Source organism: Hippoglossus stenolepis, chromosome 12 (genome assembly GCF_022539355.2).
Source record: "Hippoglossus stenolepis isolate QCI-W04-F060 chromosome 12, HSTE1.2, whole genome shotgun sequence".
NCBI lineage: Eukaryota > Metazoa > Chordata > Actinopteri > Pleuronectiformes > Pleuronectidae > Hippoglossus > Hippoglossus stenolepis.
This window is the reverse complement of record NC_061494.1, coordinates 5544015-5570837: the sequence shown is the minus strand read 5'-3', so window position 1 is coordinate 5570837 and position 26823 is coordinate 5544015. Positions and strand designations below refer to the sequence as shown.

Sequence of the window (26823 nt, the reverse complement as noted above, 5' to 3'; positions counted from 1 at the left end):
AGTTTAGCCCTAACCAAAATAACAGGTGTGAAAGGATTCATGATTCAGACCCACCAAGGAAAATTTAGACTGACCAAAAGAGGTGGTCTCGGTCGGATCAAACAAAACCTGGATTGGATTGTTTGCAGTGTGAAAACAAATCTTTTGTGATACTTTGGATTGTTTGGACCAACTGCAGGAAGTTGAGACATCATTAAACAGAAAAAGGAGAAACAGACGCAAAGGGGGCTCGCAGGATTGCTAGTAGTCTTCACCTCCGACTATATAACGTTTGAATTACGAGGATGTTCATTTTGCTGTTAGATATTACAGTGGAAACAAATTAAAGAAGTGAACCGGTTCGGTCATTTTCTTTACTGAGGCAGAAAGGCACATTTTTTTTTATTTTTCAAAAAAGTAGCGAATATTGAAGCCGAATTGACAACAGGCTGACGTCAGACCCACGGCCATCTACAAACTAATCAATGTCAAGTACAGGTAGACACAGCACACGTGGGTGATGATGACAGGATACACGATTGTCATACAACAGTATTTAGAGTGCTCCCTAAATTAAAAACGTGACACCAAAATGAACCAGACAGAATGTAAAAAATGTAACAAGGACATGAAGCCTGGTTCCGACCCTGGTCCCGACTTTCAGGAGTAAAAACGCATATTCTATACATCAGCTCACACAGCGCTCCACACAACCAGTTACAGTTATATACATATAATGATATATGCATTTCATATCCTCCTTTGTTGTATTAAAGCTGAAAATTGGTGAGGTGCCAGCAAATGAAGCATTTCTCTGACCTGTATCCAAATCTATCCTGACATCCCAAATCTCCATGTCCCTCCACGCGTCTCACTCTCTCATGCATAACCCTGGGCTGCAGAGACAGAGGCATCATCCATGTGACCACACAGTGAGTGCAAATGGTGAGAAAATCAAACTGCAGCGACAAAACTCTCTGCCTGCATCACATGATGGGGCCCGCTGTCGCAATTATGGTGATCCAGAGAGACTTCAGAAACCCCCTTTTGTTCTGTGTCTGTGTAAAATATATTCTGCAGACTAAAAGTTGACAATGTTGACAGTTTCTCAGTTTCTCTTTGCAATCCGGCTGAGAGCCTTTCTTTACAAGCTGAAGCCAAGTAGATGTCTGTATTTAAACAAGAGAGATGAGGAATTTTGGAGGTCAACGTAAACTCAACAACCACAGACTGAAGATCATAGTCTAAAACAGGACTAAGAGTCTACATCCACATTTCTGCTGTACAGAAGCAAATACTAACATCACAATGCTAACATGCTGATGATTAGCAGGTATAGAGTTTATAATTTCCATTGACCTAATTTATCATAGTAGTATATTAACATGTGCTTATTAGCAATTATATAGAAAGTACCCTACAGCTGGGATGGGAATGGCATTTAGACAAAATAATGGTGCCACATTAAGTCAGGTGATGACCAAGATGAACACAACTCAACCTAAGGAATGGCAACCGATCTAATAGTCGTAGAATTAGCTCTCTAAAAGCAACAATTGTAAACCTCCTAGGCTTTATATATGTCTCCACTTCCTTCAACTATCCAGAAATACAGCTAAAATATCCTGGACATGAACGCTGCCATCTTGCGCCCACGGTGTGATTTGAAGCCAGAGTCCACGGAGTTGTGATCAAATGATGGTTGAAAAGACCTGCTCAACCAATTAGTCTCAGCTGTCAATCACGCGTTTGAACACTTGAGGAAGCAGGGTGTATTAACCGCAGCCAACCACCAGGGTGTCATCAAGAGTCTTTGGCTTCACTTTTTGTTGGCCGTCACATCGTTACAGTCCATGGTCAACATCATGCTGGTGTCAGAGGACCTTTCACTTACACCATTACTTGAACTGTAAATATGTGGACCAAATCTCTATGTTGAGATACTGTAGTTCCAAACTGAAATAAGTGGAAGCTTGACGTGCTGGTGGCACTGACAGGATAACACAGGGCATCGCCAAAAACAGTAGGGTTCATCCTGTGGGCATCACATGATTAATAATCCAATAGCTGCTGAGATATGCTACTATGGGTTGTATCCACATTTGTGGACATGGATTGCTGAGAAACGTTAATGCCAGACATTTGCCAGCATCATGCATGCCATGGGGACACACCACTGAGCCTTTGTTGAACAATTACATATAACCAGTGCATGTTTCCATCTTTCAGTTATTAGTGAATATACATTAACTGTAAAGATGAAATTTAAAGGGAAAAAAAACATTTACAAAAGATTAAAATGACAAAAGAATAGATATAACACATATACTGTATATAGTGACAAAACAGCAAAACAGAGTGATGCACAACACCCACAGTAACCCTTGGCAACAAAAGAGAACACAGTCAGACAACAGAGGGACAGGGAGCAAATGTATTCATGACGAGAACGCCTGAATCACCAGAGCTCATTGTGTCAACACTTCAGTGACAGAGTGACCAGACCATACGTGCCGCTGAAGCATGAAAGACACATAAAGCTGGGCTACTCTACAACCACATATTGCACTCAGTGCCAACACCTCAATAGACATTCATAATCAATTTTCTGAAAAGCTTTGAGAGTGGGACGAATGAAAAGGGAATGCACTTACTGCTTGACAGATGATGGGGTATTTGATTCGATTGATGCCGCCGGCAAACACAGCGAAGGTCAGAGCCGTGTGGAAACAGAAGTTGAGAAGCATATGCCATCCCTTCCGACTGATGCGGATTGCGCTGCCATAAAAGACCAAGAATCAAAAAATTAGCAGGTACATACCCCACAGTGTTTGTCATAAACTAAAATGTTACTGAGACTCAGTGTTCAAGGCCTGTTACCCATCAGCCAATTTGGGTAAGATTTAAGCCACTCTTTTACAAGGCCTGCATAAATTGCCCTTTTCTTTTACCTTGCTGCTGCCATATAGATTAACAACCACAGAGGCCAGGAACACTGCTGACAGAGCGTGTGGCACAAACAGGCCTGTCTGAACTCCACTGTCAATGCATGAGCTGAATAACATAATATCTTAAAGTAAAGTGAAAAGCTTTAATTGGCTGAGCTTTAAAAAGTAAGGTCATAATTCACACCAAATATTTTAGTCAACATAATCCTATTGATTTTACATAAACTGTCTTCAAAATAAAAGCAAACTATTTAGCAGAGTTAGGTATACAGTACTATTTATAATCATAATAGGTCATTTTCATTTTTTTGTATTTTACCACATCAAACAGTGCAATATTGTGATGAATTATGAGTCAGGGCGATTCAGGATTTTAACCAGCAACTAAAATATTTAAACTTGGGGTCAACATCATCATCATCATCATCATCATCATCATCATCATCATCATCATCATCATCATCATCGCCAATCACACACACAAAATTACTCATGGTCAAACCACATTCACTCTTAATGGTTAACTGTCTTACAACAATCACACTGTGGGACATCCCAACAACAACCTCCACATAAGAACAAGAACATTCAAAGCTTTATTCCCCTTCAGTATAAGAGATACATCAGTTGGGAAGTGGTCACGGGATAATTGTTTAAAATCTTCCGACAATGAAGAGAAAATTATGAAATTTTTTCTTCCAGAGACTCGGCTTTAAGATGCTGCACCTTTGCAAAAGGTCAAACTCTGCACGGTGAAAGTTACTGTAGCTTACAAGGGACCAGAATTCTTCTCCACTGACAAGATGGTAAGATTTCCAACAAACTGTGCGATCTTTGTTTCAGAAGAAAAAAAGTATGAGAAAAGACTGCATTCTTTATGTCTGTGAATAGTCTTTTGTCTGAGGACTATATTCTTTATACAGAGTCTAGTGAGAACTCATTGTCTCATTCAGTGTACAATCTTCTTACACTGCTCTTTCGCTCTTTTTCAAACATACAGTAGTGCAGTGGTGTATGCATTCAAATATGAATCCCTCTGCTGGTTTGATGATGAAATCAAAAGAGATTGCTTCCAGTTGACTGGGCCAATTGAAGTTTTTACAATGTAAAACTATGCACTCATATCCACTTTGTGAAATATGGCATCAGCCAGGGCGTTACGCAGCCTTAGGCAGGGCACTTAACCCACATTACGTCTTTCCATCAAGCTGTTAGAAAACAGAATAAATAGGTCAGACAATATCAGCGTGCAGCGTTGTACTGTGTGCATTAACACACCATCGATTCTTTTAATTACTTTCACGTGTCAGCTCCCTCCTTTTAATCTATACAGTCACCGTCACCATTTGAAATTATATAACCCTGTGCTGGAAATCTCCACTCCCCAAAATGGAGGAGCGGAGCCCCGGCTGCACGTGAGCCAACTGTAGATGAAGCAGTGGCTCAGCAGTGAGCTATGAGGCGTGTTTGGGGCTGGGCTCCGCTGCTCTGTGCAAGAGGAGGGAGAGTTCGAGCCGCTGCTGTCGATGCCTCTGCCGCGGCCCAGGTACTGAACTCCTTCCAGCGACGGGGCCATAAATCAGGCCAGCTCCTGACCTCCCTGGAAGGGGGTTTTCATAGGCTCTGCTCTGGGCTTTCATTGGGTCAAGTACATTAACCTGGCAACCCTCCACATCCCCATCTCCCAGAGGGTAGGGGGGTGGGGGAATAAAACTGTTCGCTCGCTGCATCTGCTCCCTCATCTGCACCTGAGCCAACTGTAAGGGACAATAAAGCCATGGATGGTATATAATAACACATAATACTATGGGCACATTCAGCTGAGGAATTTAATCAGTGAATGTTCCAAACATGCTCAAAATTCCCATCAACCATCAGTAGCAGCACTGTTAAATGAAGAAATGGAAGCAGTTGCATGCTAAGAATGATGGCGAGCAGGATGTAACGTTGCAGTAAGGCTGGGGCTTTATGGTTAAAATCAATAATGTGGTATTGTGTTACTTGGAGACAACAAGAAGCTATAAACATGACGTATTATCAGCTCATAAAGTTGTTATGAACATACCTAGAAACGGTTGCCTAGTTACAGATCCAGTAGATGTAGTAACAGTAGAAGCTAGAATAGTACTCAGTGGAGTGAATACCTCCACCAAAGGCCAACAGATCCTTTAAATTCAACCAAGCGGCACCATATCGCGCACACTCTTAGATATCAGTCCCTTAAACAGGCCTTTCTTCAAGATCTATGGATTATTCCTTTCGACACATGTCCTTAGTCAGCCCATTTGTGTGGATGTGCGCAAATATTTTAAGTATTATTTCTTGACCCATGTCTCATCCTTCCACCAAATTTCGTGGAACTCTGTTCAGTAGTTTTTGCGTAACCCTGCTTACAAACCGACCAACCAAAAACAAACGTACAGGGGTAAAAAAAATAATCCTCTTTGGTGGAGGTAATGTTATGAGTCACTATTCTGCCTCCAGTCACAGATAAGTGAGGTAAAGGTTTCTGAGTCTGTGTCTTGTATTTTAAGTTCTGCTTTGGTCTCCACCAACTCCTGAGCAAATTGACTGTTTTCGTAGCTGGCGATCTGTCTGATATTTGGAACACACTGCAGTTGGAAGCCACACTGATAAGAGCTGTGAGACTGAGACAAAGACTAAATTAGCCTCTTGTGTTCTTGTGTCCATGTTCTTGTTCTTTTTTCACTGAACATATGTTGGCCGCCATTATTAACCAAATACGCCTGAGGCTGCTCCCTTTAATTAAAGGCCTGATGATGGTTGATTCCTGTGACAATATATAAAGTGTAAAACAAAGAAAACAAAATGCTCTTTTCTTTTTTCATTTCTGATGTTTTTCCTCTTCCTTTGGGATGAATTACAATTCATTTTAGATTTCACCACATGTATTTAACTCCTCTCCTTTGTTCTTTAGTGTGAGTTATAAGAATTGTCCCTTTAACATGACTTCTTAGTGGATTTATCCTCGGTGTACATCAATGATTACTTACTGTAAATCCAGAACTATATGAATGAGAGTGTTTCCCAATTTGATTACTTGTGACACAAATTGCACCAATGGATTCACTGGGTTCAAATATGTTGGGTTCAAAGACTTGATACCCGCCACTATGTTCTCCCCAACTTGGTGTCTGACAAAGAACCAAATGCTGAGTGAGCACATTAATGCCTGTGTTTAAGTGTCAGCGAGCTAAAGTGACAAATTCGAACATGCACTCTATACTGGGCCTGTTCTTCGAGCACCCTCCCTCGCGTTCTGCCCATTTAACACATAGTGCCGGTGCTTCGCAGCTTGGTTACTGTCAGTCATCTGGAGTGATGCTACAAAACTGGAGTGTTACTAAACAGAGATGTGTTGTGGAGCTGAGGAGTGCGCAGAGGGAGGTGTGGAAGAGGAGGATGAGCTGGAGTTTGTTCATATGAGCGTCACTAAAAGAAAAAGAAACCCTCCAACCATCCCCTGTGAGAGAGAGACACCCAAAAGCTCCATAGAGGCTTGTTCTCGCTCCAGTTTGGACCAGAGTTAATGTCCTTTTGCTTTGAGCATCTCTCGGTAATAAATGTGTGTGTTTACGTATGGATCCTGGCTATGATCAGGTTTTTGAAGTATTCCATTTATGGGTTAGCAATGTAGAACCCAAATCCTGGTTTCTGGAACCTGGATAACCCATTCCCAGGTTGAAAGAAACCTGGATATGTTAGCTGGTGCCCTCTGTTGCATGTTTATCCAGGTCCCAGATCATTCTCTGCCATTGTCACAGATGTGTCATCAACTCCGCAATATCAAAGTAAATGACATAATGATGATCAGAACAGTGACATAAAGGGAACATCTGACAACAGATCATAAACTGAATTGTGGTTCTCTTTTTTCTCCATTAGCTGTGCTGAGATGAAGAGGCTAAATCCAGCAGACTGGCAAATGCAGAAGAGTTCAGACAGCCAAAAGGTTTTTGTGCAACAGTGAAGGTAACACAGTCAAAACAGAAATAAGCAGCTGTTCAGGAATTAAGACACAGCTGCAGGCAGAGGATCATAAACCTGGATTCTGTTATGATTATCTATGCAGGGATATGAATCACGTTTCTCATTTTGTATAATCACCACAACACTAATATGATCTACATCAGGAACTGAATTTGTATCTGTATCATGTAACCCATAGTTATTTTGTATCCTCTACTGGCACTACGAAATATAAACGCTTTTTTTTATGGTTTGAGTCCTGTGTGCCATTGTCTTTCGATGTTTGTTTAGACATTCTTACTTCTATAATATCCTGCTCAGCTTCTGTGATTTCTCTGTGTGCACATGGCCCTGCAGTTGCATGTCCTTTTATGGCCATTGGCAGGGAGTTGACCTATGCTAATTAGAAACATAAAAAGTCACGGCGTTCATCTATTTAAGAAGACAGGTGCTATTCTTCAGTTTAAGAACGTGCCATGAATCTGACATAGAGTTTTCTTAGGAAAGAACATTTTTTAAGAAGATATTGGTGAATGAGGTCAAATGTTATTCTCTGGTATTTAACGGATCACTGATGTTGAATTTTTCCCCACCCACTGGCCCAGCATGCTTGGTGGACTGTTTGTAGTCATTTCTGTGTTTCTCGTCTGGACAGAAATTTAAAATGTAAAATGAAGGCTGTGCAGAAGGAGAATTTTGATTAAATGGAGAGGAAAATATCCATGAGTAGTTTAGACAAAGCCAACGTCTATGAATAGATTTGGCCAAACAGCAACAGGGCATCCGTGCATGGACATATGTGTAAAAAATTATTTCTCATTTTACCAATGGGGTTAGTGTATATATGGCGGTTGTAATATATAGTTTCCGTGCAAAACGTTTTAAGATGCTAGATCTCATATTGCAACATAAATCCTGTACCTCAGTTTGTAAGATGTCTGACAGTCTAGTAAAATACATGTTAAAACAGCCATTTTATATATATTTATATCTTTCAACAACAAATCAATACTCACTAATTATCTAATAATCACGTTGCTTTACAACCATTACAGTTTAGCATCTATAACATATAGCTAAAGATTCATTCAAATAGTTTCTAAATTTCATCTAGAAAAGAGTTTCCAAGGGCTTTTAGCACTTTTCTTCACCATGTGTCTTTAAATGTCTGTGCGAGTCTAACAATGGCATAAAAATTGATTTCGAGGCCATTAATTTTGCACAAACACCAGAACGTCCACGGGTGATTGGAAACGGTTGACATTTCAGCTCAAGCTAAAAATCTTAATCCTCTGCAATTTTGAAATTGCTTGTGCCTGTACCGCGCCTCGCAATCTTTACTTCAGTCAGTGCTGCAACGCCAGACGACAGAAAGTGATGTTGCTGCTTGGATGCTGTCATTGCTGTCTGACTGCAGAGGAACACTCCCTGTCTTTGTCCCCTGTGTCACAGATGGATGTTAACTGCGAATGCTGCGGTGCCTTTCATAAATTTTGTGCTCCAGACACAGCACGGACAAGGAAACACATAAAACCAAAGATTTAAGTCGGAACAACTATCAGTTAACTGTGTTATTCTTACAATAACACAATACATCTTTAATATTTCAAATAAAAATGTGACATTTGTCACATTTCCTGCATCTTTTATATTAAAATGGATGGTAAGCTATTACAATAATACCACATGAATGCCACAGACAAGTTAAAGTGACTGATGCTCTGTAAGAACAACAGATGATAAATTGGTGTGCTGAAATAATACATAGCGCAGGCTCCCTCCTGGTTTAACAGCATCCGCGGCAGATGAACATAAGTGGAGCAGACAAATGCCACAGTGCACAGCCACAAGAGCCACGCGGTGCATTGGTTGTCCTCATCTCCATATGGAATAAAACGAACAAAGGTGGCCGAAGTAACCCATAGAAATCCATAAGAGGCATACATTTATGCTGTCTGTATGAAACACACACACGCACACGCACACGCACACGCACACATACACACAGGCACGCATGCACGAACGCACGCACGCGCACACATTTGTCTTTGTGCTTTAGATCCTCTTAGTCAGACAGGCTGCAGTGCTTTACGCGGCAGCCTGGAGCATCTGATTCACATCACAGTCAGCTCAGGATCTGTGGCAGAGGAGTCAAAAACAAACTGTAAAACCACGAAGGTAAAAAAAGGCGACAAATGAGGCGATTACATAAGCATCTGCCTAAATGTCCAGAGGTAGATGCGAAGTTCTGGAGCTGTGATTCGAATTCATGACACGAAAGGTTTAAATCTTTATTCCTCCTTACCTGTGGTGCACTATGTACGTGATGATGGAGGCGAAGAGGCAGAGCAACATGACCGCCGTGCAGGCATACACGACCGGGTGCAAAAACTCCCCAGGGTACGGGGGGAAAGACAGCACCTTCTTCAGATCCTGTGGTAGAAACAGGAAGAGAGAGGGGAGAAGTGGGGATGAGAATAAGCCATCATGAATGCAGTGTTACAAAAATAATCACTGAGCAAGAACTAGGCCTGTATAACGACAGCATTTTCTTCTGCTGCTAAACCGCTTGAAACCAGCGACCCAGTGGACATTACAAACACTGTGGAAGTAACTTATAGGAAAATAAAATGTGTCAGTGTGGACATGTTATACCTCATTTCAACAGGTTGAAGCTCGGCTACATGCCAATAACTGTCCTCACTTAAACCAAACACGTTTCAAACAGCACGTAACTAGATCAGCAGCATGTCGAACAAACAGAGAAACGATCCACAAAGCCTGGTACCTTCATGCTATCAACACAAGCCCAGGCTCAGTTCACATCAAAGTGTGACATACACAAGTTACATCTTACCTCTGATAAGATACTTTTATCACCTTAAGTTTTGTTTTAACTTTTTAACTCTGGTAAAGCTGCTAATCCAATGTCTCTGTGTCCGTTTGAAACAACTTCATGGTGCATACCTGTTGTTGTTCTTCTTCTCTCGGTTAATACCTCTCCCACTTTGCACTACTTTACTTAATGAGAACAAAAAGTTGGCACAGATAATGTTAAGATGTTGTGGTATGGATTGCTGGAGGTTTGGGCTACAACTGGATGATTTGAAAGTGGATATTCACTTTAAAAGTGTAACATTTTGTTAGAAGAAAATTTAATCGATCATTTTACTATGTGTCGTAAAACACGAGGGTCGTTCAGTCCTTAGGGAGTTAACAACGCTGACGTTCAGCAGTGGCTAACTGATCTGTTCAGTTCACCGTTCACCAAACATATGAGCACGTTCAATGAACGGCGCTCTTTTAGCACGTTCATGCACAACACTGACAGGCACAGATTAGTGCGCAGATGAGATATGCAAGCAAACTTCAAAATGGACGTCGGGGAAATGTCTTTGCGTCAGAGAGCTGTCCAATGAGCAGAAAAAGAGCAACAACCTGTCAAGTGAATAGTCTCCCCCCTGCATTTACTTTCCACATTTCAGGCATTAGCTGACAATCTTAGCCGGAGCCTCTGAACACAACAATAGCATAAGCTTCCTACTCTGCCAACAAAAAGAGGAAAACAAAACTGGATGGGAGCCAGGGAAAAAGAAAAAGAATGAAAAGAAAGTTAAGTCGCTTTTAGTGGCTCCAAAAAGACACATTGTTAAGAGGCGCTCATTAAAACCTTATCAACATCACGGTTGATTTGCTTTGTAATTTATTCTGAGTTAAAGTCTGTTACAGTAAACTCAGAGTAAGGACAACTTTTAAATATTTCACTTTATCACTGTGTCTGTAGGCTTTGTATTAAGAGACAAAGGAAGCTATTGTAAAATCTGCACGCTCGCCCCTCATGCACTCGACCGCCCTCTCTCAGCTCGGTGCCACAGGCAGGTGCACAGCCCGCAGTGACGTCACGCATTTTGCCGCCGTCGTGTTGACGCTGCTAAATAAAGCGCACCTTATCTCCATATAACCCCAGCAGCTCCGTGCGAGTTTGCGTCTGCGAGAGTGATCCGCATACACGCTGTCTGACTCCATCATTGTCTCGTTGAGTATCCGAGTGGGATATTCGCTCTCCCTGTTTATCCAAAGGCTGATGAGCCTGTCGGGGCCTGTGAGGGGTCGCAACCTTCAACTGAGCATTTATAAGCACAGTTGTAAAGCAGTGGCCCGAGATGAAATGAATGGTTTGGGGGACAGGACGCTGGGGAGATGTGGAGCAGCAGAGTGTGTGGTAGAGACACTCATCCCTGAGTATAATGAGGCCTTTCTGTGTGTTTAAGAAGGAAAATAAATGTGAAATAAAAAAGTTTTGAAGACATTTGCAAAATCTTTATGGCCCCTTTAAGAGGAACAAGCAGTCATTGCTCTGATGTTGCTGTGCTACTTCCCAGAGATCACCTCCTTTTCTAGGATTTTTGGATACTGAGTCTATGTGCATTCTTACATTTGGTTTGCATTTTATTTGCTAGTGACCCACATCATTTACTGTAACCATCCATCCATCCATCCATCCATCCTGGAGCCTTTTTCCAGTTCACCAACGACTAAAAACAGCACACAATGTCTTACGCTGCTTTCATACATGCATTGAATTTTCCTGAAATTTTCCGAAGGGGCTGTGTGTGAGAGCGCAAATTTCCGTGTCAGTTGCTCTGGACATTTTACTCAACTTTTCCAGCCAGCCCCCTAGTAAAATGTTCATAAAATGTTCGTGTGAGCCCATGTGAGAATACAAAAGAGCGAATCGGTGGAAGACCATCAAAAGAATACAAATATCTCAGTTTCATACACGTAGAAGATACAGATGAAGATGTCAAGTTGGATAGACAATGAGATTGGAGAGCATTCGGTGATCAGGCCGGACACTGTGTCCATTTGCTGTAAATAAAAATGTGATTTCTGCATCGGAAGTTTTACATCCTGTCCTGCCTACTGTGCGCTCTACCTGGAGTCTAGAATGTTCAGGACATTTTCCTGTTGTTGTGAACACATCTGACCCGCACAATCTTTTACTGTGTTCTTCAAATGTGAAAGGCAAATTTTGGAAAACGTCTGGACCCAATTTTCCAGTCATTTGCCGGCTTATGCGGAGCGTTGGACCGACATGTTTAGCCAGATCATCTTCAATGCAGCTTGGTAATGATCCTTTAGTCTCTGGAACTCTACTGGAAGGAAAACATATCCCCTCATTTGGTGTTTTAATGGTTAATGCGTACGTTTCACGCCATTTTCATACTCATCAAATCATTCAGTGACCCCCTCGTACCCTGTGGATGGCGGTATTGACTTCCTGGAGGAGACCACCCTTAACAGGAAAGAAATGGTACAACATGGGATAAGGGCAATCACTCAGGACAGCTCTGCATTGATTTGCAGTAGACCCAAACCATGTCAGCGTAGCAGAGCCACTGATCCCCCTCACTGTAGGGGTCAAGCATTCAGGCCTGAACCTCAGAATGACTCATCTGACCATATCATTTCCACATCTCTGTAGACCAGCGTCTGTGGCTTTTGCACCACTGAACTCTCAAATGTGCATCCATCTTTGTAATAAGAAGTCTATGCACTGCAGCACCACTTTATTACCCCGTAATGTAAACGCACTGTTCTTGCTGACAGAGTCTAATCACGTCCTGCACTGACATTCTCAGTCAGAGTTTGCTCTCCTGTTTTTTCCTTACATATCGCTCTAAAGCACATGCATCACCATCATCTTTCCCATGAAATGCACACAGACACAGCTGAGCAGTATATGTGACAGACACGTCTGCCATCCATGCCCCGATAATGAGCCCTCTCTCAAAGGCCCTGTTCCGACCGGGTGTTAACATCCGTCCTGAGGGATCCGATCACAAGTTGACAGCGTTAAACATGTGTGTTCACACCTGACATTAAAATATGTCCTGAATGTGTCTCTTGTGACACAGATCTCACTTTCCCTCTCTATATGTGAATAAATACAAACGTCATTTCTGCTGACAATGTTTGAAGTGTCAATGTGTGGAGGCCAAAGCTGATATTGTGGTGGATGCTACAAAAAAAATCTCTCTGGACACTGAGAAGCATATAAATCTGTTTAATCTGTCGCTGGTCAGACGTCAGCTGAGTATGCTGTCCTTGACATGAGGTGCAGGACACATTTGCATTCACACAGGAAAACAAAATGTAGCCACATGCATACCAGACCACCTCTGAATGTGGCCTGAGTGATCAGATCTCAGGATGCATTAGGCTTAGTTCAGACCTGAATTTAGTGCTGACCACTTACTAATCAGAAGGTTGGTGGTTCAATCTCTGTGCTTTCTCTGTCCTTGGGCAACACACATTGCCCCTGATGAGTGTGTCATCATTGTGTGGATGGAATGCGATAGAGAAGCGCTTTATAAGGAAGTGCTGCGGAAGTGTGTGTGAATGGGTGGATGTGACTTAAAAGTTAAAGTGGTCATTAAGATCAGAAAAGTACTACATAAATACAGTCCATTTATCATTTCCACCAAGTCAACTATAGATCCTTCACTAAACCCCCTCCCCGAACAAACCCTGAAATAGCCAATCAGAGCGAGCTGACCAGGAGGCAGGTTTTGTATATATACTCATAGCACAGAATCACAGCTGCTAACAGCAGGTATAGCAGCCCCATTGGAGACTAACAATAAAACTTTATTTCCAACTCACCGACCACATCACCATGCCGGTGGTCGACTACAGCAGCTGTAGTACCAGCTTTAACATCTCTGAAGAACAATTCTTGCCAAAATGCAAAGTGGTGGAAGAAAAATCTGCATGATAGATCTTTAAAAATGCCGACATTTATGACTTTGCAGCTCGTAGCTTGGCCGAGGAGTCAAAGAGGGAGGGATGGAGAGGGAACTGCAATTAAACGCGAGCAATGCACCACGTTTTGAGTAGCACCCAGAAAAAAATCATACTTTAAGAAAGAAAGAGCACTGAGCGAGTGGGCCTTTTGGGTAAACGCAAAACATGACAAACGCATTCCAACATCGTAAACAGCCATACATAATTTGGTAGTTACAGATTTACAGGGAATTATAAAGTTTGTATTTGTCCTCCGAGCGATGTCAAGGCGGGACAATGAAAGCTGGTGTTAATTACAGCTCAATGAATTGATGTTGCTTAAAAAAGAAAATCACGGCCTGAAGCACCAGCAAGAAATCCTGCTGAAATGAAGCTTTTAAGTCCGTAAGCTGATTTATATACTTAAAGAGTAGAGAGTAGCACTTCATTGGAGTTCAGATCACGGAGAGAATAACCCCACATGAACATCGAGTTAACCAAAGGTCAAAGGGAAAACATTTCAGAGGGAATCCGTTACTGCATCGGTAAAAACTAAATCACGCTCAGACATATTGAACAGTTTGGTGCGATGCTAAGCGGCACATGATGATCGACGGCAGCTACGGTTAAATGGCTCTAGGTGCGAGGGAGGAAGTCAAATGTTCTCCTGGGAAGTATTATCATCATCATCGCTGCTCTTATAATGCTGCCTGAGAATGTCAGCCGCCTTAACCATTTCTCACCTCAATGCATACAGCTCTGCAGCTCACAGCTGTGAGCTGGGCGGCTTTTCTCAGAATCTACAAGACAGCATGATTCTCAGTGTTTACTCTCAAAACCATTATTATATTATCATTTTCAATCTTTCAGCTCATCCTTCTATGTCAAACACTGCAGTGTGCAATAGCAACACTAAAAGTCCAAAATCAAGCAGTTTTAGCATGCAGGCTGGCAATTTGGAGATCCTTAATTTGTTATCTTTTTCACTGTGTATGGGCTCGATCCTTGAAACACATTTAGAGTGAGTACCATGCAAATTGGATACTGATTAAAAGCCAAAATGCCCGGCTAACAACAGAATGTAATGTTCCCAGCATCCAGGCTGAACCAAGACAGACTCCGACACGTCCATCTGTGCTGAGCTGTCGATAATGGAGCTAAACGTCAGGTGTGACTAAAGCTGCAGAAGCAGGAAAGGTCTTCATATCTGAACAGCGGGGCAGGACTTTCACACACGGGTCCTGCTGAGGTCTGGCTTTCCTGCTGGAGGTGATATTAACACTAGATTCATACCCACTATCTTCAGTCAACTGTACAGGGACTGCTCAGACCGAAAAAGGCAGTATTCATTTTGAATTCATTATTAAGAGTAATTCATTGTTGTTGTTCTTATCAATATCTGAGAGTAACACACTTAATATTTTACTCTTTTCATACTATACACTGTCATTTAATGTACTGGTTGACTTCAGAGCAGAAACCCTTTGGGTTCTCAGTTCTTAGTCTTCTATATTAGTAAAACTATCATTGTCATTTGGAATGTGATTCATAGAATACTATTTTTTTTTTTTTGATAGTGTAATATCGTTTCAATGTGTTATAGTAATTTTTTACACAACCTTAAAAAGATAGCAGTAGCATGCTAGCGTTTTTTTTTTGTGCATGATAATCCCATAATTTCATGTCACACCCCTCCCCCCTCTTTAAAGACACACGATGCACTTGATGGAACCCGAGTAGCAGCGATGTTACTGAACTGAACTGCTCGTCTAATAACAAAGGATCGTAGCAGGGTTTTATACAGACCACTGCTGGTAGCCTGTGTGCTTTTGATTCATAGTTGAAATAATGCAGAGCAGCCAAGCTTTTCAATTTCAAATGTCATTGATTCACCTGCATTAGCATAGATATTACAGGTTTGTCACTTTAGTATCTATAAGCAATGGCATTGGTTTATTTAAGATCTCAACAATGTTATTACAATGACATCTCCAGCAAAACGCTTTGCCTCGTCGGTTTACATCGACGACTACTGATGACGTGTCGGGTGTTCGCGATGACTACTGATGATGTAACGGCTTCTTGAAGGGCTGTCCCAATCCGTAGGTGATGATTTCAACCACTAGCCCTTGTGCCTCCGTTTCAAGGGGCAAGATAACCCTCGAAAACAAGGGGTAGGGCCAAGGGGTGAAATGGGATTGGGCCTAAGTATCTTACTTTAGTTATTTTGCATGTGAATATGAAAAATCTGTAGGTGAGAGACAGAATTTGGGGGCTGGGAGCTTTCTGTTTCTAGTTTGACCAATCACATTCTAGCAGTGTGGAGAGCAGAAGCTAAAATGCACCAGCTGCATTGGCTTTTTAATTTATCTGCATTCAAATGGAGGAAGCTGTTAATAGAGAATTAGACAAAATGTCGTCTGGACCTAAAATACCAAGAAAAAGACTTTGCTGTTGGTGTTTTGTGCAGAGAAACATTTGACTTGTGTGATGAAAGAAGGACTGTAAGCAGTGTATGGGGAATGGAAGACATTCAAGTCTTGGCCCAGATATCTGCTGTCTACACCAGAAGCCCCGGGGGATAACCGATGGGCTCCTAGATTGAAATCATACATATTGAAGTGTTTCAAAAGTAAAACCTTTGGAAAGGTATTACACACGTAAGCAGACTAGAGGATGACTATATACTATGTACAAGTCTGGCGCTGTTGACCCCTTTTAGGCCAAAAATGTCATTGTAATTCCTTTAATTTCGTATATTGATATAAGATTCTTAGCAAATATCTGTGCACATCAAAAAATGTACATTCAATCAAATACAATCTATAGAAGACGAATATGGACAAAACAAACAGGAATACAAAAACAAGGCAACATTATTATTACAGTCTGACAATTTTGTCAGAAAGAAGCTCATGGACCTGACAGCTTTGCTTCCATTCAAAGAAGGACAGCAGTGGCCTCCAGGTTTGAGAAGAGTAGGCTGAGGGAACCCTTCTGGCTGAATGAATAACAACCTTTCCTCCACAACTACATAGGTACCCTTGTGCAAGGTGCTGAACATCTGTTCGGTGGCCAGCAGCAGAGGAACTGCCATTTTATGAGGCAGCATATACGATACAGCAGCACTGTATACAAAGGAAGGGCGAAGCTGGAATAGAGCATGCATGCTCAGCAGAACCCTTCCCCGGACAAATAAAGGTTAGAAAAAGACCTTTAGTGGGGCTGCAGGAGAGAATGGGAGGGGAACAAAAGGAGGCATGATGAAGGGAGTCTGTCCCTTTCAGCAGATTGATTGACCCAAAGAAAAATGGCGAGGCAGACAACTGGGTGCCCTGAACAATTTGTTGGCTCCAAGAGGCAGTGCTTATGCTCCTGGGTTGATGTGGGGCAAACTGCTGCAGTGCATATCAGAGGAGAAGGCTTGAGTGGGCTGAATGTGGTGTAGTTATTCTGAACACTGACTCTTTGCACTGCAGCTTTTCATTACTGCTGTTATTATCATCAATCATGTTCCTAAAAGCACGTGCAGATGTTCTTCTATATCCCTTATTGTGTTCTACATGTGAGCTTTACAATGACTCCTGGCTATTAAGGGAAACCATTTCACTGTACATATGTTCACACTGTACAAATTCTTTCTACACTGTATATACAACTTCTTTACTCCATTTATATTTTTTTGTATCTCTTTACATTATAAGTATCGCATGCTACTTCTTATTACTTTACTTATGTTTATATTTGACTTCCCTATTGCTGCTGTAACTTTGCAAATTTCCGCACCGTGGGACTAAAAAAGGGTTATTTTATCTTATCTTTACTTCATCCCTAAATTTTGGCTCAAGTGTCTCTTCGTGGAAATTAAGACAACACAGGGGCAGGGCTGAAACACGTCTATCTCCTACCCCCCTCCCCCATCGCTCTCTCCCCCCACACACAAACATTGCAAACACACACACACACACACACGACATACCAATTACCTTGCTAAAGCTAAGTTATCTAGGTTGTCCGGTGAGTGCGGTGGTCCTGAGCCAGTCCAACCAGTGGCACAGGTGCTGGGGAGATGATGGACGTTTCGAATGGTAGGGCATACGGTGGTTTAAGGGGGTTTAGTCAAATCTTAGATTTGTTAAGTTTTTCATTTATAAAGACTAAGCCAACCGTGTGGGATGTCTCTACGCAGGCACTGGCCCTGCAAAGGTATATGACGGTTTGAAACACGAGGTGATGTTATGAGTTACGTTCAACCCACTTATTGATTTTTTGTACACCGGGTAATAAATATGATTTTAAAACCAGCATTGATGTATTTCATCAAGGAACAGTCATAGTTTAGTTGACAGCTATAAAAACAGATTTAAGTGTGCAGGATCTCTTTACAGATAGATACAGACTGTAAAGGTAGAGTAGCTGTTGACCTGTCATGGGGACTGATAAGCCATGGGCGTAGCTTGCAGCGTGCTCTGAACAACTCTTTCCTTGCAGAAGCCGACAGCAGAGTGTAATCTGGGAACCGGAGCAGCCATCTTCAAATGGGATTCCTCCACTCCAGTTATTGTCATTATCACTATCATATTACCTCACAGCAAGTAGCCACTTTATTACTGTATCTGTGGGGCAGGGCAAAATGACCAAGCCTTTGACAGTGCAATTTAGCCAGGCAACACTATTACCATACAGGGCAGTTTAACCTGCCCCATTCTGGATTAGAACTGGCATGTTACGTCTAAACATGCCTCCATTGTTCCCCAGCGTCGGCAGCTAAACAAGCCCCAGATCCCCTGTTTGTGTTGTAGTTACAACTTCAATCCGGGATCCTCCCTCCCGCATGCCAAAATCAGATTACCAGAGTCAATTAAACTTGATCCATAATCTCTGAGCGCAGGCACAGTGGGTGCAAGGTTATCAGGCCTGCAAAATAAAACGGGACAAACACGCCGCTGATCTGAGGACTTACAGGCTCAGAGTCTTGTTTTAGCCCAGTGATTGGTTACGATGATGAATTGCACAACCTGTGGAGCCTACGAGCAAACAATTCCCAGACTATTACAAATTTAATGCATTTTGTTTTTAATTGATGCTGCTGCAGCGGCGGAATCTGTAAGCCAATCTGTGACATATGTCCTCACAAATGTGCTCCTTTCCCTGTTGTAATCACATTGGTGCATGCAAGAATGCACAAACACTGTGGGAGAGACGGAAGAGAAAGGGAGTGAGAGAAAAAACAAAATTAAAATCCTCTAGTGAGCAGCCTGCGGGCTCCGGGCTCCCAGCTCCCATCCAGCACTGTATTTTATCATCCTTGAGTGGCTGTGCGAGGGCTGGAACAGAACCGGAGTGAGTGTGCAAATCAAACCCACTCCGGCCTGCCCGAACACCGCCGGATAACAGAGTGAGACAGGACAGTGGCGGGGCCGAATAACCTCCGGACTTGACAACACTCACAGAAATGTCCATGCCCCATTAACGCCGGTCGTCAATGTTTCAGCGGTGCCTTGTGGCTGTCACTCAGCTCGTGGCTTTGAGATACAGTCCCGCTCGTCATCAGCACCTCGACCTGTGAGTGCTCAACAGCCGAGGCAAACAAAGCTCCCCATGCAACGAGCAATCAAATCACATGGAATCGAGCTCACATCCATCAAATCATCAAGCATTCTGAGCTGATGAGGAAACATCACCCGGCATGGACGATGAGCCTCTGTAGACGAGCGCCAAGATTCGAGGCGTAGCCGTATCTGTTGTGCTGCATTTATCTCCTTAAACATCAACGGGCCATTGTTTCATTAGCATTAATTTCTCCAGAGACTCAGATTAGAAGTGTTTTATTTAGCTGCGGGCGATTCGAAATTCCTATACAGAAGTTATTGTTATCGCTGTTCTGTGGAGATATTCAAAGCGTGACTATCAAATAATGGAGCCTCATGCACTGGTCAACCTTACAAACAGAGTACAAGCGTATAAAAGGCAAACGCCCTCCTCTACAACTGGAACAAAGAAATGTGAATACTCAAGTCTGCTGTGAACAGAATGAATCAATACGAACAAATGTGAAAGCAGCAAGAAGATTGTTTTTTAATACAGGGCACAGACACTGGAATGACTCTAATCTGTGTCTTTCTTTAGCTTTTATTTATTCGGGGAAGATTTGCCAGGCATGGCTCCTCCTTTCATACTCATGAACACAAAGGCGGTTTGGTTTGACCCATCAACGTTCTAACTAGTTTTGAATGATATTTAGGGGGAGATCTCATTTTTCTTGCCTGAGAAGAAATCTGCAGCTGCAACCTCTCAAGGATCCACCGCCCATGTCACAAGGAAACCACAGTGGGGTCTGGACTTTCTCCGAGATTTGCCATACACATATAAACACTGCAGCAGGAGATTCTCAGGTCAGACGCGTTCACAGCAACACAGAAACCTCTGGAGCGTTCAGGGGAGGGGTCCCTCAGCAGGCAGAGGCTGGATATGAAGTATATATTCCGCTGCAGAGATCACATGTTTTTTTTTACAGCACATCGACACTGGTGTCAGCCCTTATCACCAAAATCCCTCAAATTCCATCTTCATCTCCGGCAGTATCCTCCGTGTATTACACCTCTTTTTCACCCTGAGATATTTGTATTCCTTTAGTTTTTTCAGTATTTTGTCCGTTAGAAACGTCATCAACGCACCCACTTGCCTGTGGTGAATCTTCTCCTGCTGTTTTCTCAAAAGGCTCATTCGGACATTATCCAGAGCGTTTCCTTGGGGCTGGCAGGATAAACGCTGGAGAATATCTGCAGCAACTGACTTGGACATTTGCATTCTCACGTACAGCCCCTCCAGCTAATTTCAGGGAAATATTTGTCTGAAAAGCAGCATCAATTCAAATTGCATATCCAAAAACTGTGCAGTTGATAATTACTAGTATATGTTCAACAATGCGATGCACAACAATGGGAGGAGGTGAGATGGATTGCTGCACTTTATTTTTGTACCATCATTTGACAATTGGCCCGATGCTCGCAGACCGGTGGAGGTGCATGCCTCATTGCAAAGTGCTGGCGTGGCCATCGAGAGCAATTTGGGGTCTAGTGTGAGTGCTCAAGGACATGCGGACACGAGGATACAGGGATCACTTCACCCATCCTGTGATTTATGGACAATCTGCCCTTCCACCTGGGCCGCAGCCACCAAACATAATGAGCATTTTGTTTTTGTTTTTTTATGCGATTTATGTGTCTGACGTTGGTTTGCAAACATTTCCTGTTTGTCAAAAATGTCTAATTTATTTTTGCATAATACTTAAAAAAATGACAGCCCATTCCCTATAATTGAGCAGTCTTGCTTTTCCATCATAAAAAACGTGTGTGTCTGTGTTCAATTAAAGACACCAGCTTTTAGAGGGCATGCTTACTAGACTTTCATTTTAGAGAAGTTAATTAAAGAATTACCTTTTTTTAGCTACTGCTGATACAATCTGTCATTTCAAGAGACAAAGAGCGACAGTTGAAAATCAGAAACGTTTTCCTGATAGTGGTGTGTTACAAAAAAAAAAAAATACAATACATGATAGAAGATATTTGTTAGTTTGGAGTTTAATCCAGGTATATTTTCAACCTGGAATCAAATCCAAAAAGACACCAGCTATTGGAACTCAACCACCAAGTTTCGTAAGATTCAAGCTACAGCCCTGCTCCACCGCACTTGTGAGAGAAACCTCCCATCTGCTGAGTCTGAGAACATGAATCAATCAAAATAAATGTGAGAGAAGATTACTGTAAAATGTAGAGCAAAGAGACGCCAATGAGACAAACCACTTGAGCAGGGTTAGTCTTCTTTGTTATAAAGTGAATACATGAGCAAATCTGAAACGCTGCTCTGTTCTCTCATCGTCTTTGCATGTGTGTGTGTGTGTGTGTGTGTGTGTGGGTCTCAGAGAGAGAGAGAGAGATGGTCGGTAGGTGTTGTCTGAGAGGGGTGACTCATCCCTTCCAATCGCGACACACTACAGAATGCTCAATGGCTGTGGCTCTGTGTGTTCAGATGCGCACGCACATGCACACACTCACTCACATTCATGGGCACAGACTCAGAAGCGCACGCACGAGAGCACATGCCAGGAACACCTCAGCCTTTTTACACACACTGCTCACGCTCTGTCCTCGGCTGCCTGAGATGGCACGCTGCTCGGCACACAGAGTGGGAGCATACATTAGGCCGGTCCACACTCCGTTGTACCGAAACACGGCTTTTTTCTCCCGTAACAATGGATCAGAATAGGGCAGCGCCCCCACAGGTTCTGCTCTGTTAACACTAAGGGATGGTGCGGCGGAGAGGACGCACTGCAAACCCCCGGCCACTGCGAGTAACACAATGCAAGCCGCCTCTGTAACGGAACGCATTGCTCTCCGGCAATGGAGGTCTCAGCTGGTGAATGAGCTTACGTTGGCCTGTGTGGTGCTTAACGACGCCGAGCTGGTGCGTTTATAGAGCTCTAACACACACATCTGTTGCTGTCCACCATTTTCATGTCCTCCATACAAACCTATAACAGCCCCTCTGGTGTTGGCAGACGACATAAAAAGCAGCTGTGTAATGTTGGGCATTTGATAGCTCTGTTTTCATCCATAGAAACCACATAGTTAACAGGGCTTTTTGGAATAGAAAGCATGTCTGCAGGAGAGGGGGTCTTGCCACTGGCTCCCTGAAAAGCAACAAATAAACATTAACGGCCCAGTCATGATGGTGTTTTCAGGGCTGTCAGGGAGTGCAACCAGTGCTGGACTGTTGCTGCCATGTTCTCCAAGTGTGGTGGCATTTAGCCCCCTGTGACAGCAGTGCTGAGAAACAAGGAGGGTTGGGAGATGCTCTGGAATGAATGCAGCCAACCATGCAAAGAATAAATGCATGGAAAATATGTTACGTGGTGCGTCTAATAGAAAGCAGCTTGTGGCAGGGACAACAATGAAAAGCAGCAACAGGGGAGATAAGGAGACGACGAGTGACATAGCATTATGTCGACAAATACAGTGGAGACAGACGGAGAGAGAGAAGTAATGTTTAGCCCAGGAAGTCTCTTCCTTGATCCCATCCCCCAATCGCAATGCAATTTTCCTCCATTTTTGATTACAGATTGGACGCCTTGATCTCAGCCCAGCTCCATTTTCCATCTGACAGTTGTGCTATCTGTGCCATTTAGACCTAAGTGGACGCTCCATCTCCTTCACTGCTAATTTACATGCTCGCATCTCGTTAGAGCCATTTGTAAGGCGAAGGCGCGGCATCGGGGCAGGGGACCGAGGAGGGGATTTCAGCGCCCAGATTAGTTTTCACCTCTGATCGCAGTGCACATCGCTCACCCGCGTGGAATGGGATTTTGACTAGGAGATTTTTGAGGGAGCTTTGAAGTAAAAGCGGGGAGACAGAATGGTTGTACAACGGTTGTGTAATTCACTCCAACATGCATACCTCAGACATATCGTCACCCACTGACATTTTCTCTAACACGCATGGCAACAGAACGCATGAGCTCAAATGAAGATGGAAACACAGAGAAAACGCTGCCACTCAACAGAGCAGATAAACCCAAAGGGGGAAGGTTTTCCTTTGAAAAGACACTCTAATGCCATCCATCAAGCTAACATCGCTGTGTTCGGCAGCACCGAGAAGCTTTAGTGGATTGCTTGGAGGAGCCAGGCTTCCTCGCTGCCTCACCAGACCAGGAGCAAACTGAAGAGCTGATAGTGGATCTGTCATGGACTAGTGCAGAGCCAGTTCTAAACCTGCCTGTTTGGAATGGGCTGTTCTCTTGCCCTGTGTCCTGTGTCAGAATGATTCCTTGTCATTAGTGAGTCCTCCTCAAACAGTACTGTCACTTTTGTATTGTTTATGTGCTGGAACGTTGTGTGCAGAGCTTTTCATAAAAGATAATTGATTTCTCTCATTATTTCGGAAATCCGTCAGATTTGTCAGATGTAGACATGTGTCCAAATCGTACCAAACTCTGGACATTAAGTTCACATATACTACGTGTGAAGTTGATAAGATGAATGGTTCATCAAAAAGACAGAGGTTTCAGAAATTAGTAGGTAGATGCTTTCCATAGACTTACTAAATGGGGATTCGTTTTTTCAGATTTGACATTTCTGATTATACTATTCCATTATATTTAGATTCTTTGGTTTTAGTGTTCCATTTTTCTGTTCCTTATTAAGAGGCATTTTTCTTGTACACACAGCTGCCCAAGGAGGGGGATCTCTCTTTGAAGACTCTCCTGAGGATTCTTACTTTTTTTCTTTAAGTGCGGAGGATGTTTGAGGAGTTATTCTTTGTTGCCGCCTTGGGCTTGTTAGGCACTGTGAGCCACTGTGTGCGATACTGGGCTTTGCAAATAAATTTGAGTTAAGTTGACTTTTAGCACCTTTTCTGAGTTTTCGTCTTTCTAAACCCTTCGACTGGTTGCATCCACCAAGCACTGTCGAGAGCCAATTCATTGCCCAGAGTGGCAGCTACAGTCCTGCTGATTTGTGTCATCCCTGTTTGAGAAAGGTCCAAGTGGCAAAAATATTCAGTTCCAAGTGTCCTTCAATGACACGGCTGCCACCAGTCCACGTAGTTCCCTTTGTCAACAAATCACTTGAAAAGACCGAAGCCAATAATGTGCCGTCTCTCAATACTTTCCCACTTCTCTGCCCTGTCAGTAGCAGTCACCCCAACGCCCAGTCGATTCTAATTGGGGCATAAATCTTTAGAAACTTCTCACAAATTGACCAGCTGGGAATTGTAGTTTTTAACAAACATCGCTGAAACAGAAATAAATGATGCATTTTTTGGGTACTATTTTCAGCTGTGGATTAATACAAACCAATGAGTGTTTTCTGCAGCAGGACTGTGGAGGATCAACTCAAATAGACTACAACGCCCACATTTATGAAACAAAGGAATATGGGAATCAGCGCAAACAATGTGACGAACAATGGGCGTCGTATTGGGGAGAGAGTGGGACTGACTCCCCCGGGCCCCTATTGGGCAGGTGAGACAAGTTTGAGCTTTAGAAGAAGTGCTGAGTAAAAGTTATTACAGCAAGCATCTTACACTGAGGTGTTGCAGATCTCGCTATAAAAGACAGTTCAACTTTGGAATGATTTTAGCCTCTTTCCCAGAGAGCTAGCACAACATGTTTGGTATCAACGGATTTGTTAAGATTCACATGACACGACTGGCTTTACGCCGGCTTAAATACTGAGCCCCCAGCAGCCTTCAAAAGACAGAAATGTTAATGCCAGATGATCCACCATCATTTCACGAGGGTTAAAATTAGGTCAAGTAAAACCGAGAACCGAGGAGCAGAGTAATTCCAATTTTAAGATCATGGTGATCAATGAGGCAGAGTCTAATTAAAATGAAACATGTGGTTCTATTTTTTTCGCTTTTAGTTGGTTAAACTATGTTAGCCACAAGCTGCAGCTTAATTAAAACAAGATCATTTATTTTGAAGTGAAACTAACTCACAGTTTTTTCCAATCACTGCAAGATTGGTCATCTAATTATTAACATACACTTATAAATATTTTTTTCCCCGAGAGCTTTCTAAAGATTTGATCAATTTGATTTTGAACTATTGAACCATTATGTAGTAATATATAATTATGGAAAGTGTACAGACCTACTTGTTAAGGCTAGTGGTTACTGTAAAGCTGAGTCTTTTTGTATCTGCACATTCAATTTTACTCTAGTTAAACATTGTATCTATTATGCAGTATAGTACGCATTTTCTGGACTAGAGAAAAGACTATAGGTTCAGAAATGATAAATAACTAAAGATGAATAAACTAATGTGTGATACTTGATATCACACATTAGTTGTAATCAAAAAGAGGGTTGAAATGTGGTAAGATTTCACACTTAAGCACATATTATTATTACTCACTTAGGTATTACTTCATACTGTGCTATGAACAGTTCATTGTTAACCACCATAATAACTACCACAGATTCATGTGTTCTGTTGTTGGCTTATTTAGTTATAAAAATGCGCGTATGCGATTTGGATCAGGAGAGGAAGCCCACAAAAACTGATTTATCTATTGGGCTCAGAATTTTGTGCTACACACCAGTGACTAACTGATGTGTTTTTAATAGTTTTGAGACACCAGTGGAGCTCGGTGGCACAGAGGAATAAGCTATAGACATACAGTAGCATCAGGCTTCGGCTACACAGGCCATACTTCAGAATCAGAATCAGAAATACTTTAATGATCTCCCCACAGATGATTAAAGCAACACACAGTTTGGAAATAAATACGTACAAATATTTAAATACACATTAGGTGAATAGACAAAAAAATGTAGAGACGGGTGCAAAGTGTCGTAGCTGAGTAGAAGATGTCACATGCAGTTGCTGGGTTAACAGATTATTGGATTTAAACCTCAGAGATAGAAGTCCTGGCTTTACTGGACATAGCCCCACTTAGAGTCCTGCACCGGTTGGGTAACCCCGCAAAAAAGTTGTGCAATGGGTAAAAAATTGATTTATATAAATTCCCGGGCAACAATTAAAATGATCTTGGCAGGTAGGATTTCAGGAGAAATCTGAAATTGAAACAGTTATGCAGCACTTTTTACATCTAAATCACCTTATATGAAACGTAGTTTAACCAATTTTATTGTGAAAGCCTATGGCATCCCCCAACCTCCCTTCCGCTCAGATAAGCATCACTACAGACACTTAACTGAGCTAGTACATTAAAATGGATCACATGAAGTCAAACATAGCCAGTGGTGAGCACACTCTCAGTGGCTTTACTGCTTGTAAAAAGTTCCAACAAGTATAAGCTTTTGATAGTCGCAAGCCAGGCATTGACTTCTGCTCCGACAATTCTAAGATACTTTGCTTAGAACACAACTACACCACCAAAACGGAAAGACAAGGAGGCCATAACCGATTTTGTGTTTGTGATCGTACATGTAGCATTTATTTAATCACGGCTAAAGAGTCGGGTCGCAGGTCATATGTGTCCGCGAAGGTCCAGTTTGACATGAAGATAAAGAAGGGTGACGGGACAGGTCCAGTACGGAGCTTTGCAGGTGCGGGTTTGCGCAAATGACCCCGTGCAGGACTCTGGCCTGGTGG

General features: G+C 42.5%; 1 protein-coding gene across 2 annotated transcripts in view; it reads right to left on the bottom strand.

Moving 5' to 3' along the window:
* The window catches only part of LOC118119234 (adhesion G protein-coupled receptor A1), a 183074-nt gene that overhangs the window by 21926 nt on the left and 134325 nt on the right, over positions 1-26823 (bottom strand). For both annotated transcript variants that reach the window (XM_035172991.2, XM_047342384.1), the window contains 2 exons: positions 9223-9350; positions 2634-2757 (listed from right to left, as the gene is read on the bottom strand). In XM_035172991.2, coding sequence (XP_035028882.1) covers positions 2634-2757; positions 9223-9350 — 252 coding nt within the window. The remainder of the gene's footprint in view (positions 1-2633; positions 2758-9222; positions 9351-26823) is intronic.